At 37.0% G+C, this 17,136-nt stretch overlaps 1 protein-coding gene across 1 annotated transcript in view; it reads right to left on the minus strand.

Annotated features, from left to right (window-relative positions):
- INTU (inturned planar cell polarity protein) overlaps positions 1-17,136 on the minus strand; it is a 51,492-nt gene that overhangs the window by 1,895 nt on the left and 32,461 nt on the right. The window contains exons 8-15 of the mRNA XM_010564502.1: positions 16,622-16,811; positions 10,801-10,854; positions 9,373-9,435; positions 6,947-7,168; positions 5,949-6,371; positions 5,309-5,406; positions 4,393-4,582; positions 325-479 (exon numbers count right to left, since the gene is read on the minus strand). Of these exons, the coding sequence (XP_010562804.1) occupies positions 325-479; positions 4,393-4,582; positions 5,309-5,406; positions 5,949-6,371; positions 6,947-7,168; positions 9,373-9,435; positions 10,801-10,854; positions 16,622-16,811 (1,395 nt within the window). The remainder of the gene's footprint in view (positions 1-324; positions 480-4,392; positions 4,583-5,308; positions 5,407-5,948; positions 6,372-6,946; positions 7,169-9,372; positions 9,436-10,800; positions 10,855-16,621; positions 16,812-17,136) is intronic.

Here is a 17,136-nt window from a genome sequence, read left to right on the forward strand (position 1 = left end):
AGGAGCACAAAGGAAGTGCAGGGTATTAAAGAGTATGATTACAGCACATTAGCATGTCTGCGTAGCACAGTGCAGCACTGCAAAGGATGCCAGCTCTGTGGTGTTAACATGCTGGCACGGTGCTCACCTGAGTTAACACACCTGTATTTTACAGCAGGTGGAACATCACACCAGTGCAACTTCCCAGATCCCAAATCAAAGCTACCTCAGTCAGTCAGCTCAAGTATTTCTGTCACGTGCTACAGTTAAATTTATTCTTAAAGAACACAGTGATATATTCAAAATGGAAGACTTTGGGAGAAATACATATGTGTTTAAACTCACCCCACAACCCAGTAATTCATTGTTGGTGGTGGTTTCTTCTGATCAGTCCAGTTATCAGGAGAGCACTCAAACAAAACTCCATGTTCTTTTACCAGATCTAGGTCCTCAGCTGCCTTACTAAATTCTGAAATCCCACTGGCTGCTTTTTTCTTTTTCTGTAAAACAATTGGTGAAATGTTAGTATAGAATGAAATATTCTTACATAAACACTAGCAAATATAACTATGCAATTTCTTCAGGAATATCTTATGAATGATATTGCTTTCAAAAAGCGAGACTTGGAAGATCTAACTTGCTTACATGATTCTTTTCTCCACAGTTTTGTTACTTTGGCATCAACAGGCCTTCCCATTGTTATACAGCTTGGAGGTAGACACATGCTCCCTTTTTTGATTTTTTTTTTTTTTCCTTCTAGCTGAACACTATTTCTCTAATAAGACATCTGAAATAGTACAGCTTCTTTTAAAAAGTGTGTTACAACAAGCTAAACCTCTCATCTTTCTTTCTCTGTGTGCCTCCCTAATTAAGAACTGTGATAGTAAAAGTATATTGAATAAACTTGGCCAGGCAGGAATTTCCTTTTGTAAATAAACAGTTGAAACACTTTGCTCAGAGCATTTTCTTGCTCTTACTCAGTATGAGTGCATAAGACGTCTTTATTTCCTATACATTTTCATGTTTCATTGAGTTTTTAGGCCTATGTTTTGCACAGAGGTTTTGAATAAACCTTGCAAAAGTTCCAGTTGTTTCTAACTGAGCTCCTGGTACCTGTTTGGTAGAGGATCAAATTGCATGCACAAAAACTATTTTTCTCTCTTTGCTCTGTCTTGGTGCTCAACAGTCCTGTGAGTCCAATAAAGCCATGGTATCTTTCACCAGAAGTGCGAGGGGAAAAAGATCAGAATAGACACGGAGATAAACACAGGAGGAGTTTTGAAAGGCTTTGTCACTAGTTTAACTCTTCTCCCACTGAAGTCAAAGGAAGTTTATTACTCTTTTGTAAATGTCTATGTAATAATGAAAAAACAAGCTTTTAATCTTTTTTTTTGTTTTTGAAGCATAAGAAGTGAGATGAGATTATGGAAACAGGAGTGGAAATCCCTTTGAAACAAATCTGTCTTAAGAGAGTTCCTAAGCCAGGGAGGGCATCTCTGGATCTGCCAATAAAACTTCTGTTCCCATTGGTAGCTTCAAAGGTGAAAGAAAAGCTTTTCTTGAAAAAAAGTCTCAAGGAACTTCTCTCTGCCACATGCAGAAGCAGAAACCACATCTTTCAATCTGCCTACAGTATTGAAGATGTGGGGGCTGAAGATCTAGAAGAGAAAAGATGGGCAAAACATCACAACTATCTTAATTTCTCAAAAATGGTGGAAGAAAAAGTGAAATGCACCTTAGCATTTGAGAAACCAAATGGCTAATATTTGCCTGAGATGTCGTCTTTTAAATTTACCTAAACGTGCTTTGGAATAAATTCATGAAGCATATTCTATATTACTCCTAGTTCATAGAGTAGAAGCCGTTTCACAACAGATGACTTAACCCCTCCTGTATCTTTTCTTAGTACATAAAATTGTTTCAAACCCTGTTCTTGCTAATACTGCTACTAAAAAAGACTTAAGGAATATGTTAGTACTCAGTCTAATAATCTTCTCCACCAAAAAATGGGGTAATTATAATGCAATTTCCAAGCTGACTTTTATTTATATTTTAGCACATCTTACACTATGCTATTCATACTGAAAATACTCAAGAAAATAATATGTATTAAGAGGGGATATTTGATAGAACTATGAGGGTCTATACTTTCATATGCATTAAAACGTCTTTCCTTCTGATTTAAAAGTAAGAAAATACTAAGATGATGATGAAGCAAATGAGGTCAGGGCTGCTTATCACATACACTGACATGTATTTTAGAGTTTAAGACTAGAGAGCTTATTTTTGCTCAATTTAAAATTTATTAAAAACTTCTGTACACATTTAGAAGTTAAATTGCGAATTTTCAGTTCTCAAAAAGTGAGACAACATAAATTATTGATCGGTTTACTGTAATTTTGCATTACTGGTGCAATTCTCTAAATCCTAAACTATAACAATATTTAGCTGATACCAAATAATAAGCAGTATAATAGCACATTTCTACATTTGACTTTTTTGTTGTGCACTATGAACAAGGAAAACTTCTATTCATTCTTTTATATTTTCCTCGTGCCATAAGGCAACCTGCCAATTTCAGCATTAATTGTTGGAGCCAACATGCAAAAACTACCCCAAATTTCTCTAAAACAGAAACTTTGTTCTGCACCATATGTTCATCAATTATTTCTGATTGTCAGAGCAGAATGAACCCAGCTGCTGCCTACTGTACTCACATCTGAAGAAGCCAGGAAAGCATGTGCCAAGGTAGCTGTGGCCAAAACAGAAGTTTTGACTTTCAACCGTGAGTTTTTCACTTTTTATGAGCTACACCTAATGGTTGAATGGTTTCTTTATTCTTTTTTTTTTTGGTTTGAACTATAAACTGTCTATTTAACAGTTGTAACCAAAGGCAATTTGATGATAAGAAATACTTGTGTATTCTCTCTGCTTGCTTTTGGGCTTCTAGATGTCCCACCAGAAGTGCCCAAAATACACGACTCATTGCCAAAGTCCTACTCAGCCAAACCCCAGTGTCATATGAAGTTGACAAAACAATGCACTAAATTAACCTACTTTTCTAACACTTAAAAATTCCTACATAATTTACAAGGCACATCAGTCTAACCAGAAGTGACTTTTTTTGTAACTTCAATAAAACGTTAAGAAAAATACTGCTGTTTGCAAACTGCATTCATTCAATTTCTACTGTTATTTCCTATTTCTCATTTAATTCACTTGGATTGTCACTTTAGGATTTAAAAAATTCAACTGATAGACAGTATTCCACTTAGGTTTGTAGTTAATTATTTCTCTTTTCCAAAAGGACTAAACAGGTCACAAAATTAGTAGAGAAGAAATGTTATCCTAATTTGGTTCATGTCAATAAAAATCAACTCTGCAATTAAGAACCAGACTTGTAGCAAAAAAAAGTGTGCACTGAACACAGAGTATCTGATCTGAATGGAGTACCTCATAAATTGGTTCTTATACCTATTGTTTAGATTTCTGCATTACTACTACCATCTTACTCCAGATGGATCATTTGGAGTAAACAGAAATTTTTAATCAAACACAAGGCAGTATAGTTGCTGACATCGGACCTGTCCATTTTTAAGTCTAATCTAAATACCAAGTACTCACATAAAGCTCTGGTAGCTGGGATGATCAGGCTTCAGCCCAAGCCTAGAGCAAGGCTTGAATTGGTATCAGTGTAAAGGGAAAAAGCCTTTCTTATCCTGGCACCCTACCTAAACTAAAATCCAAGAGATCTGGCAGCACAATTAAAAGCAACCCATCATTATAGCCAGTCTTCTTATAGACAAATATCCGTATGAACAAACGATTACAGACATTAGTGGATGGCAAATCTATAAGCAATCTTGGGTAGCAAAGAGATGAAAGACACTAAGAATGAACAACCCAGAGTCCCTCTTCAGGTCCCTGTTCAGACACGCTGACAGCACAGTGAGGGGAGACCACACTGTCACTGCTCACGTGAAACATTTTGCATGAAAAACAGAGGGTCTAAATTTCCTTTTGCTGCCAATCTGAAAACCCCTATTTTGCGACCAGTCTGAAACCGTCTCTTTTGCTACTTACAGTTCTTGAACCCAGCGCATGAAACTTTTTGCTAAGTTACAAAGAAGAGTCCTAATACGAAACAAGAGTAAGAAAATACTATACTGGAGACACAGAGTATTTATTTTGAGGGCATTTTTGGTGGGAGACCAAGACATAATTGCATGCATACTTGGTTGGATGGTCAAAGAAAGAACCTGCCCATAACAGTGAAAACATAAAGAGCTTTAAAAACAACCACACATGTGCAAATACACCTGCTAGTGAACTATTTAAATAGTGGAGTGAAAACAATCTTGAAATACTGAGTTGAGAATGTAAATAGAAAAACAGAAGACAGAGCTTCCATACTTCTTTCCTCATGGACTGCTGAAAAACAGAACGAATTGAAAGACAGCAACGATAGAAATTCTCAATTAATTGAGGGTGGATGGAGCCACCGAGCCGTGCTACTTCTTTGTGAGTTGGAGTAATAAAGATTCCTTGCATCGTTTCCAAAGATAGATAGTGGAAGAGGGTATTCTCAGGACCGGATGTCAACCTTAAAAAAATAGGATAATTCATTTAATATTAAAATAATTTTGAAAGAAATTTCAGTTCAACAACATATACTTTTGTTTCTTAAGACAGATTTGTTTTTCTGCTATCTACAACAGAGTACAAAAATGGATACAGACATTCCAAAAGTGCCTATTTGTACACCAAGGAAATCCTGCTAATTTGGACTGTCAATACTCAATTAAAAAAAACCCAAACCCAAACCGAAAAACTATGGTACAAGTTAGGTATTGCACTTGTGTTCTCAAAAATTCTCACCAAAAAAAAGGAAAGGAGAAATAAAAGTTTGGGGGGGGGGCGGCACGGGAGGAAAGCTTTTTTTAGAGCTCAAACAAAACACCACAGTGACTGCCATCACAAGCAACACGTGGGAACTGGGAAGAACACGGCTTCTTTGTCCTTTGTACACCTTCCTAGAGGTACCAGGGAGGCACAAGGTATATTTGTGGGCCAAAACCTCTTTTATTTGAACTTCCAAGGTCACATATATGTGGGGCATGTGCATACATTCTACTGACATATTCTTGAGAAACAGTCAACTTTTCTAATTAAGCTCTCCATTTAAGAACTTTGCTTTTGAGAATCCTTGTACAGCAAAGTTCTGGTTAGAACAAAATTATGCAGGAACTTCCGTGATCTGTGCATATTCAAAAAAAGATCCAAGTATGGCCTTAAAAATGAAATACTTGATAAAAAGAAAATTTCTTACTTGATAGCATTAAGAAGTTCTGTATCTTTCTCTGAAAGGTTCTTTTTGAGGTTTCCCAAATGAAATGGATTTGGTAGGGTGTGTTTTTTTCTAGTGGCCTGAAAAACAAGCAGATAGACAAACTAACAGAGAAAAGACAGCTAACAAAAGAACAGAATCAAACCAACAAATCACCTACTTAGAAGAAAATAATGTAGCATTTTTTTCAAAAGGCCCAAACAGTTCCATCAACTTATATAAATGTATTTTATAGCCTATTTTAGACTAAAATGGGTTAGAAGCAGTTGTACAACTGTACAGCAATTTGTTCTGATCACTTATATTTACACCATTATTATTTTGGGGATAGTCTCCAATTATTTCTGCTGATTCCAGTGCAGCTGTGCCCATTTTAGTCATGTGAAAAAGCCAAATATTTACAAGCAATGATAAAAAAATGTGATGGCTCTGAGGCTGACCCAAAGCTTCCCAAGGCAACAAAGTATTTTCTACCGAATCCAGGGGCTCTTATTCTTTTACAGTATACTTAAAAAAAAAAAAAAAAAAAAAATAAAATTACTTGAGGGAGTTTTTAAAGGAATTGCCACCCCCTCCAAGCCCACCAGAACCTTATAAATTCTCTTTGTCTTTGTTCTCAGACCTGATCCACTCCAGATTGTGGATTACTGCTTTCATCTTCTGGAGGACCTTCATTACCATGGTCAGGTCCTCCGCTGTTTCTCGTAGGGCTCGGCTTACGCGTCGTTAAGGAAGAGTCACCAAATAGGGTCCTTTTGCTTGCTGGAGTAGTTACTGATTTGGAAGTGTTTTGTAGCTTGCTTAGGATGGGTGAGGTGGTCAAGCTCTCCAGTTTGTCACGTGTTGCAGGAAGGAACCAGTCAGCACAAGATAAAGGTGGAATGGAAGGAGAATCTAGCCTTTCCTCTATGCCGGCATCTATTCCTTCCAGTTGAAGTATAGTGGCTTTGACCTGATCTACATATATACAGTCTGGTCCTGGATTCCCAATAGCTTTTGATGCACAGCCTCCTGCCTCTAGCAGGACACACAGCATAAAGTGTCTCTGTAAACATGGAGGAAGCAACATTAGCCTTTGGTTTAATATACAGTATGTGCTGTATTATATTTATGTCTCATATGATACTTGGGCAAAATACAGCACTATCTATAACACTCCTTCCTCATCTCCAGAGGAGTTACTTATTTTTTTCTAATCAAATCATGTTCAAGGAGTTCTTTCTGTTATCATGTTATTTAAGTTAATGATGCAAACGTAAAAGCTATCATTTCCAAACTCGTTAGTTGTTTGCTTTAAAAAAAGTCCACATTTAAAAAAATCCCACGAACACCTTTCTGAAATAAGTTGTCTGAAAATACAAGATCATGAAAGTAAAAACATTTTCAACCAAAGTGAAAAGGCATAAAACCAGCAAGAATTTATGCTTAAACTTGCAAGCTGTACAAATGTATAAATAAAGCTACTGTCTGAGAAATTCTATCTCATGAAACAGCTGTAATACAAATATTTTGTAAAATTACTATAAAATGCATGGAAAGTGTTACCTTACTGAACAGTAGACAACACACAACAGCAAAACAGAGCATCAGAAAACAGGCATACTGCAAATGTTAACTTACCAAGCCAACTATCAGTAAAAAGTATCTTGCTTCAGGTTCCTTGTATCCTGTAAAACTTGAAACTTCACATGGCTGGATATGATGATGTGGAAATACTTCCCGCCATATCACTAACTGACCAATCTTCTGCTCTGCTGCCAAGGGTAACAGACAATAGTGCCGACAATATAAACCTATATCAATAAGATCCTCCTTTGGCAAGTGATTACCAATCAAGTAACCCTTAATTAAACACAGAAAAGGAAGCATATTCAGTAAGAAATACACCACCACCACTTATCACTTAAGAGTACTTTTCATATAGAGATATCCATGCTCCACATGCATTGACATTGTAAGCTTTCTGGCCAGAGACTGTTTTTTTGGTATACAGTTCTACACAAGATAACACTGAGCTTTTGCATCACATCTGAAGAATCAAAATACTGAAATATAAACAAATAAAAAACATCAGGATATATGCAAGTTATCAAAGTCGAACTGGGAAATGCATGGCTTTAACAGCTTGCAAAACAGCTACAGAGTTAAGGTGCTTTAATTCTCATTTAATTCTCTCTTCCAAAAATACTGAGCTTTCACTGGAATTAATAAAATTTCCAGAAAAGATACATAGTACAACAGTGTTTCTAGCACTAAGGGCATAACAGTTAAAATGGCGTCATGGTAGATACTCCGCAGTTCCATTTGTGCTAATAGTTTAGTCTCGTAACACTACCAGCATAAATCATAGAATCATTTAGGTTGGAAAAGACCTTCAAGATCACCGAGTCCAACCATCAACCCACTAAACCATGTCTTGAAGTGCCTTGTCTATGCGCTTTTTGAATACCTCCAGGGATGGTGACTCCAGCACTTCCCTGGGCAGCCTATTCCAATGTCTGACAACCCTCTCAGTAAAGAAATTTTCCTAATATCCAACCTAAACCTCCCCTGCCGCAACTTCAGGCCATTTCCTCTCCTCCTGTCTCCAGCCACCTGACAGAAGAGACCAGCACCCACCTCGCTACAACCCCCTTTCAGATAGTTGTAGAGAGCGGTAAGGTCTCCCCTCAGCTGCCTCTTCTCTAAACTAAACAACCCCAGTTCCCTCAGCTGCTCCCCATAAGACTTGTGCTCCAGGCCCCTCACCAACTCGGTTGCCCTTCTCTGGACACACTCCAGCACCTCAACGTCTTTCTTGTGGCGAGGGGCCCAAAACTGAACACAGGACTCGAGGTGCGGCCTCACCAGTGCCGAGTACAGGGGAACAACCACCTCCCTGCTCCTGCTGGCCACGCTATTTCTGATACAGGCCAGGATGCCGTTGGCCTTCTTGGCCACCTGGGCACACTGCTGGCTCATACTCAGTTGGCTGTTGACCAGCACCCCCAGGTCTTTTTCTGCTGGGCAGCTTCCCAGCCACTCTTCCCCAAGCCTGTAACGTTGCACGGGGTTGTTGTGACCGAAGTGCAGGCCCCGGCACTCGGCCTTGTTGAACCTCATACAACTGGCCTCGGCCCATCGATCCAGCCTGTCCAGATCCCTCTGTAGAGCCTTCCTACCCTCGAGCAGACCAACCCTCCCTCCCAGCTTGGTGTCGTCTGCAAACTTGCTGAGGGTGCACTCGATCCCCTTATCCAGATCATTGATAAAGACATTGAACAGAACTGGCCCCCGTAGTGAGCCCTGGGGAACACCACTTGTGACCCCCCCCCAACTGGATTTAACTCCATTCACCACAACCCTCTGGGCTCGTCCATCCAGCCAGTCTGTTACCCAGCAAAGAGTACGCTTGTCTAAGCCATGAGACACCAGCTTCTCAAGGAGTATGCCATGAGAGACAGTGTCAAAGGCCTTACTGAAGTCCAGGTAGACAAAAAGAACAATTGCATGATAAAATCCTTAAAATGTAAGTTTCCTTAAAACAAAGGCTGTTATCTTTCTCTTTATACTGTTGAATACACTGTCTACATATAATAAAGATACATAAATTTACAAATGAGGCCAAAGTGAAAAAAGCTGTCAATCCAATTTCTAAAGTCTTTGCTTTAAAGACAGATTAAAGATAGATCACCTGTAATCGGTATTAAAAAATGGCAATGAACAAAGAAATTCCTATTAGAATATCATACAGTCTCACTTGAATTGACTCTTATTACTTTCTTATTACTGTCTCTCTCCAATCCTTGGATCATACAGCACAAAATTCCCATAAGACAATTTCAAACAAGTATTTTGTCCTTACCGATCATGTAGTACACACCACTTCCTGACATCTATTTTTTCTGTTATGGTGTTTGAGTTTTAGGTCTGTTACTAGAAATACACATTTAAAGCAATCATACTTTTTTTTAATATTTGTGAGTTTCTGAAAAGAGTTACTCCATGACTGGGTTAGATTTCCAGATGCATTTTCCTAATCTTTAGGCCTTAATCACTAATACTACCTTGTAGAAGAGACAAGAGCCCATAATCATATATAATCTTCTCATGTCATAATAATCTTCAGACTGTGGGGAAAAAAGCATGGTATAATTTTTAATTCAGAATTTTCATTTTATTTACCAAAATGCAAATGAACTAATTCCAGTCAATTGTAACCAGTATCTTCTTTAATACTTTCATTTTGGACCACTTCTTATTATCAGTATGGCAGTTAATACTGAACAGTTAAGTGAAATACCAAGTTTTTAGCCTCCATTATTGATTTTCACGTCACTGATTTTCTCTAACAATTTTCAGCTCAAAATAACAGATTTCCTATTTAGTTCTTATTTGTCCATAAACTTTTTGTTAGGATATGCTAATCCTCAGAGTTCTTAACAGCAAAGCGGCTGACGCATAACTATTGACAACAGAGGCCCTCCTGGAGTAAAACTTCCAAGTCAAAGCATTTTTTCCCAGTATTTGACATTTTACCCAAAATACACCCATTCCTTGATCCTTTAATCTAGATGCCCAGTGCTCTCAGATTAGTAACACTATCTTTAGGTGGATATAGTGTATTTTAAATTAAGTGGGTGCAATCAATTTTGATGCAATAAACTACAACTTTTAAACATTGCTTTCTGTAAATAATCATCCAGGTTGTTTAGTACAGCGATTCTTTTTTTGTATTCTTTTGCAAGATGGACTGCAGGTCTGCCTACCTTGTATTTTAGGTTTTAAGAATCATTAAGTATCTTTTGAGATTATGTATGTCCCAAATTATTATGCTAAATATGTGATCAAAAAAGTTATCTTTATGCTCAATTATAATATACCTATAAAGAATATAATTTTAAAATAACTTTTCTGGAACATGAATTTGAGAAAGCAAAACTGAAATTTCAATATGTTTACACCTCACTGTCCTATATAGCACAGTAAAGAGCATGCACAGCAAGTGGTGCTTAAGTAAATTGCCTTCTTCCCTTTTAACAGTATTAAAAGTATGCATAACTCGTAATTGTGTTCTGTAAACTGGACAATTAAGTTCTCGGTCCTCCAAAGAAGTTTCGAGGTTTATTCACAATTGCTTGGGAAGGAGAGAGTTATCTATACAAAAATAGAAATGTAACAAGAATCAGCTCTTTGAAATTAAGAGTGTCCTTGTAGACATCCCAGGGACTTAAATTATAGTAAATCATGGGTTTTCAGTGACTAATCCTATAGGATTATAATACAGTTATAATGTTAACCATGGACAGAAATTCAGGATAAACAGAATGGGCAAAATTGAACAAGACAAGAATAATCGAGTATAGCTTTGCTTTGACTCCCACTTGATTAAAAAAAGTGGATGAGTTTGGAATTAGTGCTTTTTTAAACTACTGAATATGACACCAGGGCAAAGAGATACTGTGCAATGCAAACAACAAAAATAAAATGTTTACCAGCTCTGCAAAGTCAGCTGCTTCCAGATCACTCAGTGCTGTGTCAATTTCCATCTGAAATATTTAAACAGTGCATTCTAACAGAGATTTCCAACACATTAACTTACAATAATAGCATAGTTCGCTCCCTCTTGCTGGTCTCAGAAGATTAGGATTCACAAGTACGAAGTGAATGGATAAAAATTTGCACATACTTTTCAGTAGTAACATCAAATATCAAGAACACCCCAATTCATCAGATTAAAGAAAAATCCTTCTTAATTGCTGTGTTTTTCCCTCTTCTTTGAAACTGTAAAATGTCTCTGCTTGTGTGCCTGCTGAACCCACTGTTCTGTATGAAGGAGACGTCACTCTTACTTTCAGCATGCTTTGAAACATGAGGTCTAGAGACTAGACCTTGAAGACTCTGAAATCTGGCAAGCTATTGTATCCAGCTGAGTTATTAGAAAAATCTTTTTCACAATGGATTTAGTTTTTGTCTCTATGGAAATTGCCAAAACTTTCTCACACATTATCTTTGTTCTACTGAAACCGCTTTAAGCTTGCTTGTTTCTCTAACTACAGGAGCTGTTGGTTAATGTAAGTTTTAGTAAAAATACTTTCCTTTAAAGAACATCATACTAGCCACTGAAGTTCACGACATAAACGTGCTACTTAATGAAAAGAACCTAAACCCCATCATTACAAACTTCTTGGGCTGTATTAACAGGCTGCCTCTAATTGAAATACAGCCAGTTTTTCAGAGAAATGTCAGTGAGGCTGTTGGCAGTCGACAACTAACCAGTCTCTCAGCTTTTCCCCAGTTAAAATTTAAATGGCTTTCTGCCCAACAAAGAACTGACATTTTTAGTTTTATATTCCTTATAGAATATAAATATCTTCACCAAAACTTAATTGGAAATTTCATCTTCTACAACAACAAAATTTTTCTGGAAAATGTGGATGATCTCGGACAATTTTGGACAATGATGTCTGTATCATAAATATCAACCATGTTGTTATCTAAATCCCTTTAAAGCCTACAATTTTACAAGAAAAAAACAACTTGCAAGCTGAACTAGGGAGCAAAGCGTAATATAGAGTCTTTCTACAGAAACTTGGGAGAAAAAAAAAAAGAAAAAATGCATGGAGGATAAAAAAAATTGACCACCAAATAGTACAAGAAATGAAAGTCTTCATTTCCTGGATAGGAAAAAAATGTGTGACAACAGTTAGAGGTGCACTAAATTGCATTTTAAACATATATTAGGTTGCTGACTGACCATATTCTACAACTACGTGTTGCATAAACATTTGATCCCCTTCAGCTATGGAGCATGGATTTTACAAGCGAGTGGATGGACATGTTACAGCACTATGTGTGCACCTCTACATTTTTTCACCTGGATAGTAGATTTAGCTCTGGAGTCATGACGTGAAAGAAACTTTTTGGAGACACTCCGTAAATATGTACTTCTGTATCTAAAACATACATAACAGGGTGTTCATACATATGTACTATAAAAGCAGAAGTCTGATTAAAATCGTCGCAAACACAGCGGCCTCAAGCACATTAAGCAAAAATGTATCTAGACATGTACTACAGGGCAAGGTGGAGAGAACTAAATCATTATCAGTCTGCTACTAAAGATAGAGGGGAAGACAATTCATATTATGGATAAAAGAGAGAGAAGGCCACACCAGCCAACAAAAGTCTCGTCAGTAACCAACAGCACTGACCGATGCATAGCTTGCAATGGCCATGGCAACTTATATTACTGCATAGTGGCAAACCTGAAATAATTCTGCAAACCTTATCAATAGTGAAGTTGAAAGACTTACCACTTCATCCCTTCCCCTCCAAACATGCTTTTATGAAGATTGCACATGAGGTCTTACTAAACATGAAAATCAGAAAACCAGGAAAGTCCTAGTTAATATTATCTTCAAATAAAGACCTGTCGTGGTTTATCCCCAGCCAGCAACTAAGCACCACGCAGCCGCTCACTCACTCCCCCCCCATCCAGTGGGATGGAGGAGAAAATCGGGAAAAGAAGTAAAACTCCTGGGTTGAGATAAGAACGGTTTAATAGAACAGAAAAGAAGAAACTAATAATGATAATGATAACACTAATAAAATGACAACAGCAATAATAAAAGAATTGGAATGTACAAATGACACGCAGTGCAACTGCTCACCACCCGCCGACCGACACCCAGCCAGTCCCCGAGCGGTGATTCCCTGCCCCCACTTCCCAGTTCCTATACTGGATGTGACGTCCCATGGTATGGAATACACTGTTGGCCAGTTTGGGTCAGGTGCCCTGGCTGGGCATGAGAAGCTGAAAAATCCTTGACTATAGTCTAAACACTACTGAGCAACAACTGAAAACATCAGCGTTATCAACATTCTTCGCATACTGAACTCAAAACATAGCACTGTACCAGCTACTAGGAAGACAACTCTATCCCAGATGAAACCAGGACAGACCTCATAAATTAAAGAATATGCAGCTGCAGAAGTAACGTCATTTTGAACACCCAGACTTGGTCCTTTTGCAGACCCATCCTGAGAAGCACTTTCAATTTTCCACTGTACAGCCTCTTTACTTTCAGTGAGTACAATGTTCATTTCTTTTGTTGTTGCTAATGAAATAAGTTTGGAAAATGGCATTTATGGTCAGCTCAGATTAGAATCATTGTCTAATAATTAGAACTAGCCTTAACTATGTTATCTACAACCTTACAAATATTTTGGGTCCACCCATGAAAGAAAACTCTCAGTTTAAAATTTCCCAGCTGTTTCATTTGCATTAAATCACAGCAAACACTTGTTAAAAAACAAACTCTACCATGACAAGACTAACATATTCTAAACATTACTCCATCTTAATGAATTATTGTTTTTCCTATGAAACTTTGTAAAAACTGCCATTCACATACTGACTCAAGTATGGTATGCAAACAATCCTTCATATGAGATGGAAAATATCTTCCTAATTGTGGACTTGAAAATATTTAAAAACCACAAAGGCAAAAATGAATCCTAGATTCATTAATGTTCAAGAGGATGGAAAATGAAAACGCGGTGAATCTTTCTTTCACCCACTTTAGGCCCTGAAGTGAAATGACCGATTATCTAAGGAGTCCACTGTGCCTTACTACAATGCCCAATATCCAACACTTCTTGAATGAAGAACAATATATAAAATATTACCAAATTGCAATTTACATATATGCACTGTATGGAAAATTACCTTCTCAAATGGAATCATAGATATTTGAGTTTTTATATTATATGTCAAACGATTGCTCTAAATAGAAAGAGAGGTCCAATTTTACAATATGTTCCTTAAAGGCCGGCAGATTTAAATAGTAATTTAGCTACTTAGTCATATGTTTAGTTCCTTGAATGAGACTGCGTTTCATTAAATATCTACAGTGTAGATATTCTCTGTTTGAGCTAGTCCATTCACTTCAGGTTCTCTTCGCAGTTAATGCAGGTGAAGCCACAGAAATCCTAAGGCATGATTTGTCTAATACTGTAGTGAACACCTGAAGTCAAGCAGTTGAATTACTGAAGTACCAGATTTTCCCCATTAAATAACAGGAAGAGTTCAGGATTAGCACCTCAACTGTAATCATTTATATCACAGCTCTAAAAGAAGGCAAGATGGATGCTACCCCAAGCTGCTACAAATTCAAGGAAGTGAAGAAGCCTCATTTTGCCTCATTTTTAACCTTATTTTGCTACGAGGCTAAAAACCTAATTAGGAAAAAACACCTCTATAGAATTAAAATAAGAAACATTATTAAAACCTACAAGGGAATAACAACTATTAATACCGATAGATTACAGAAATTGGAAGGAAGAAAAAGAGCCAGGAGAGAGCCAGGGTACTTCTAGTATCTTCAAGCCCTGCTTAAATTTTTCCTTTAGTGCTCTACAAACTCATTTCTTGTGGATGCTTTATTTATGCAAGTGGACTGTACTGTCTTCCAAAATAGAGCTTTTCATTTAGGAAGACAGAGAAAATAGGAGGCAGGGAGGGTGGGAAGGAGAGCTTTCATCTACTCTGTGCCACACAAAAATCCCAGAAGGTCTTTCTGATGAGAAAATTAAAAGCAATCATTTCATGATCACCATGTCTTGAAAGTACACATTGATTTCTGTACTTCCAGTATAACTGAAGATAAAGCAGCAAACTGCCCTAGAGAGACTCAGTTATCTACACCTTAACCTACTGTCAAATCAAAACATGTTTTAGCAATGCTTTACATGGAACACATAACCCTTAGGCAGTGATGCTAAATTCACTTTATAACAAACTGTAACATAAAACCAGAAAAAAATTGGAAGATACAAGCCCTTTGAAGGAGTAAGGGAAGCCTTCTGTTTGTTTCTAAACTAATACATATACAGTTGTGTTATTAAAGAATATATTTGAAACCATAAGTAACAAAAAATACCCACGGGGCCTTAAAAAAAAAAAAAAAAACCAAACCAAAAAAACCCCCAAAAGACTGAAAAAGGATCTGGATACAAAACAGAGAAAAAAAAAAAAATCACACGAGAAAAAAAAATTTCTGAGGAACTTTCTGTACATAAGACACAATTATCAGCTTTTGTCCTAAATGTAATTTCATAAAAGTTTTCCCCTACATTCTCTGAGGATTGTATCCTGTTCACTTTGCAGAACTTACTACATTGATAAAACGTATTATAATAAGCTTGTCCACGAACTATTGTACAACACGGCTAGGACCTGCTTATCTATGTAGAACCAAACTGTGCTGGAACTGCGTTATAGAATCTTACAACCAGTAAGACAAAGTTTTTCAAGTTGCAACCCCTGTTGCAGACTTCGTTTTGCATAATTCAATCTGAATTCAATTTTCGTTTTGTGTAATTCAAATGAGTATGAAATTCCAAATAATACCATAAATTTCTGAATAAATGAAATAAGTTTTGGTCTTACAACTCCACTGCTGAAATCCCCTTGGGATTGTTTTCTCTTGTACAAAAATTGTTACAATTGTTTCAGATTGGAGAAATATCACCTTTATGCATTTTGGGCTAATAACATCAGTTCTATAGTATATACGAAAAACCACTTCAGAGAAGACTTTGCAGGGATTATGCATCACATATATAAAATCTATTTTTTTCTATTTAAAAAATATTACGTTACTAATAATTATCCCAATGATCCCTATTTTAACTTCTTCAAGTTACAAAAATGAGGTTTAAGACTGAAAGCTATAATGCCATTTACTGTGATCTAGCTTTTCTCTTACTTCTGCTTAAAGCACAACTCGATTTCAAATGGTGCAGAAAAGCTATACCTGTATGGTGTCAAACAAATGATGTATGGATATTTATTTTGATTCTGCAACAGCCCTTTATAACTCTCCTAAATTACAAGTTATGCATGGGCTTCTGGAGTAATATTTTCTACCTGGAAAAATACTGAAATGGTCAAAATCAAACATAAAGCTACATACCAGGGGCTGCTTTCCCTACTGCATTTGCTAGTCGTTAGAGATGTGTTTGTGTGTGTGTGTGTACATATGTATTTTAAATAAAGTTTAATTCCTTTGTCATCATGTTCTGTTCTTAGATAACTCTGAAGTCACCTCACTACACTCACAATAGCGATCTGTTTCCTGTGGGAATGACTGTGCAGTTCCAAACTTCAATAAAGGATCCTGTGGGAAAACAGGTGGTCTGGGATGGGCAAAGCACTTGCGTAAATTACACAACAACAGCAGAAGATACCTGCATCAATCTTCTGGCCTCTCATATACAAGTTTTTCTAGAGAGATCTGAAAATGACATTACCTTGATTTCCTGAGGCAATGTCAGCCAGCGCAAGCCTGGGAGATTGTCTAAGAACAACGCACTGCAGGTATCATAGTGTTGAGCACTGGGACTGGCATTTGACTTGAGTCTTGTAGGCTGAAGTGCACGCTGGAAGAACAGGTTGAAAAAATGATCCAGACGAGAAACATTTTCCACCTGGCAAAAAGCACTGAACAAACATGAACTCCAAGTTAGAATAACACTGAGAAACTTGTAGCTTGTTTATATAACCCTCTGTGCTATAGAAGTGTCTTTACAGCATGATACTACATTTGGATTTTTTTTTTTTTTTGTAACGTTCACTTTAAACATGAAAAAACCCACTAGGCTAATATCCAGGCAGTACCTACAAACAAAGTAAAAAATAAAGCAGTATAGTATTATAGTAGATGTCTTAGAGCAACTTAAGATGAGACAATGATCAGCTTCATCCTTTTGGAAATCAAGATTATTCTTTTTCTTTCTCTATGGCACACACATTTTAACCCTGAATT

The sequence above is a fragment of the Haliaeetus leucocephalus genome, unplaced genomic scaffold, assembly GCF_000737465.1.
Source record: "Haliaeetus leucocephalus isolate CR32 unplaced genomic scaffold, Haliaeetus_leucocephalus-4.0 Scaffold181, whole genome shotgun sequence".
NCBI classification, from domain to species: domain Eukaryota; kingdom Metazoa; phylum Chordata; class Aves; order Accipitriformes; family Accipitridae; genus Haliaeetus; species Haliaeetus leucocephalus.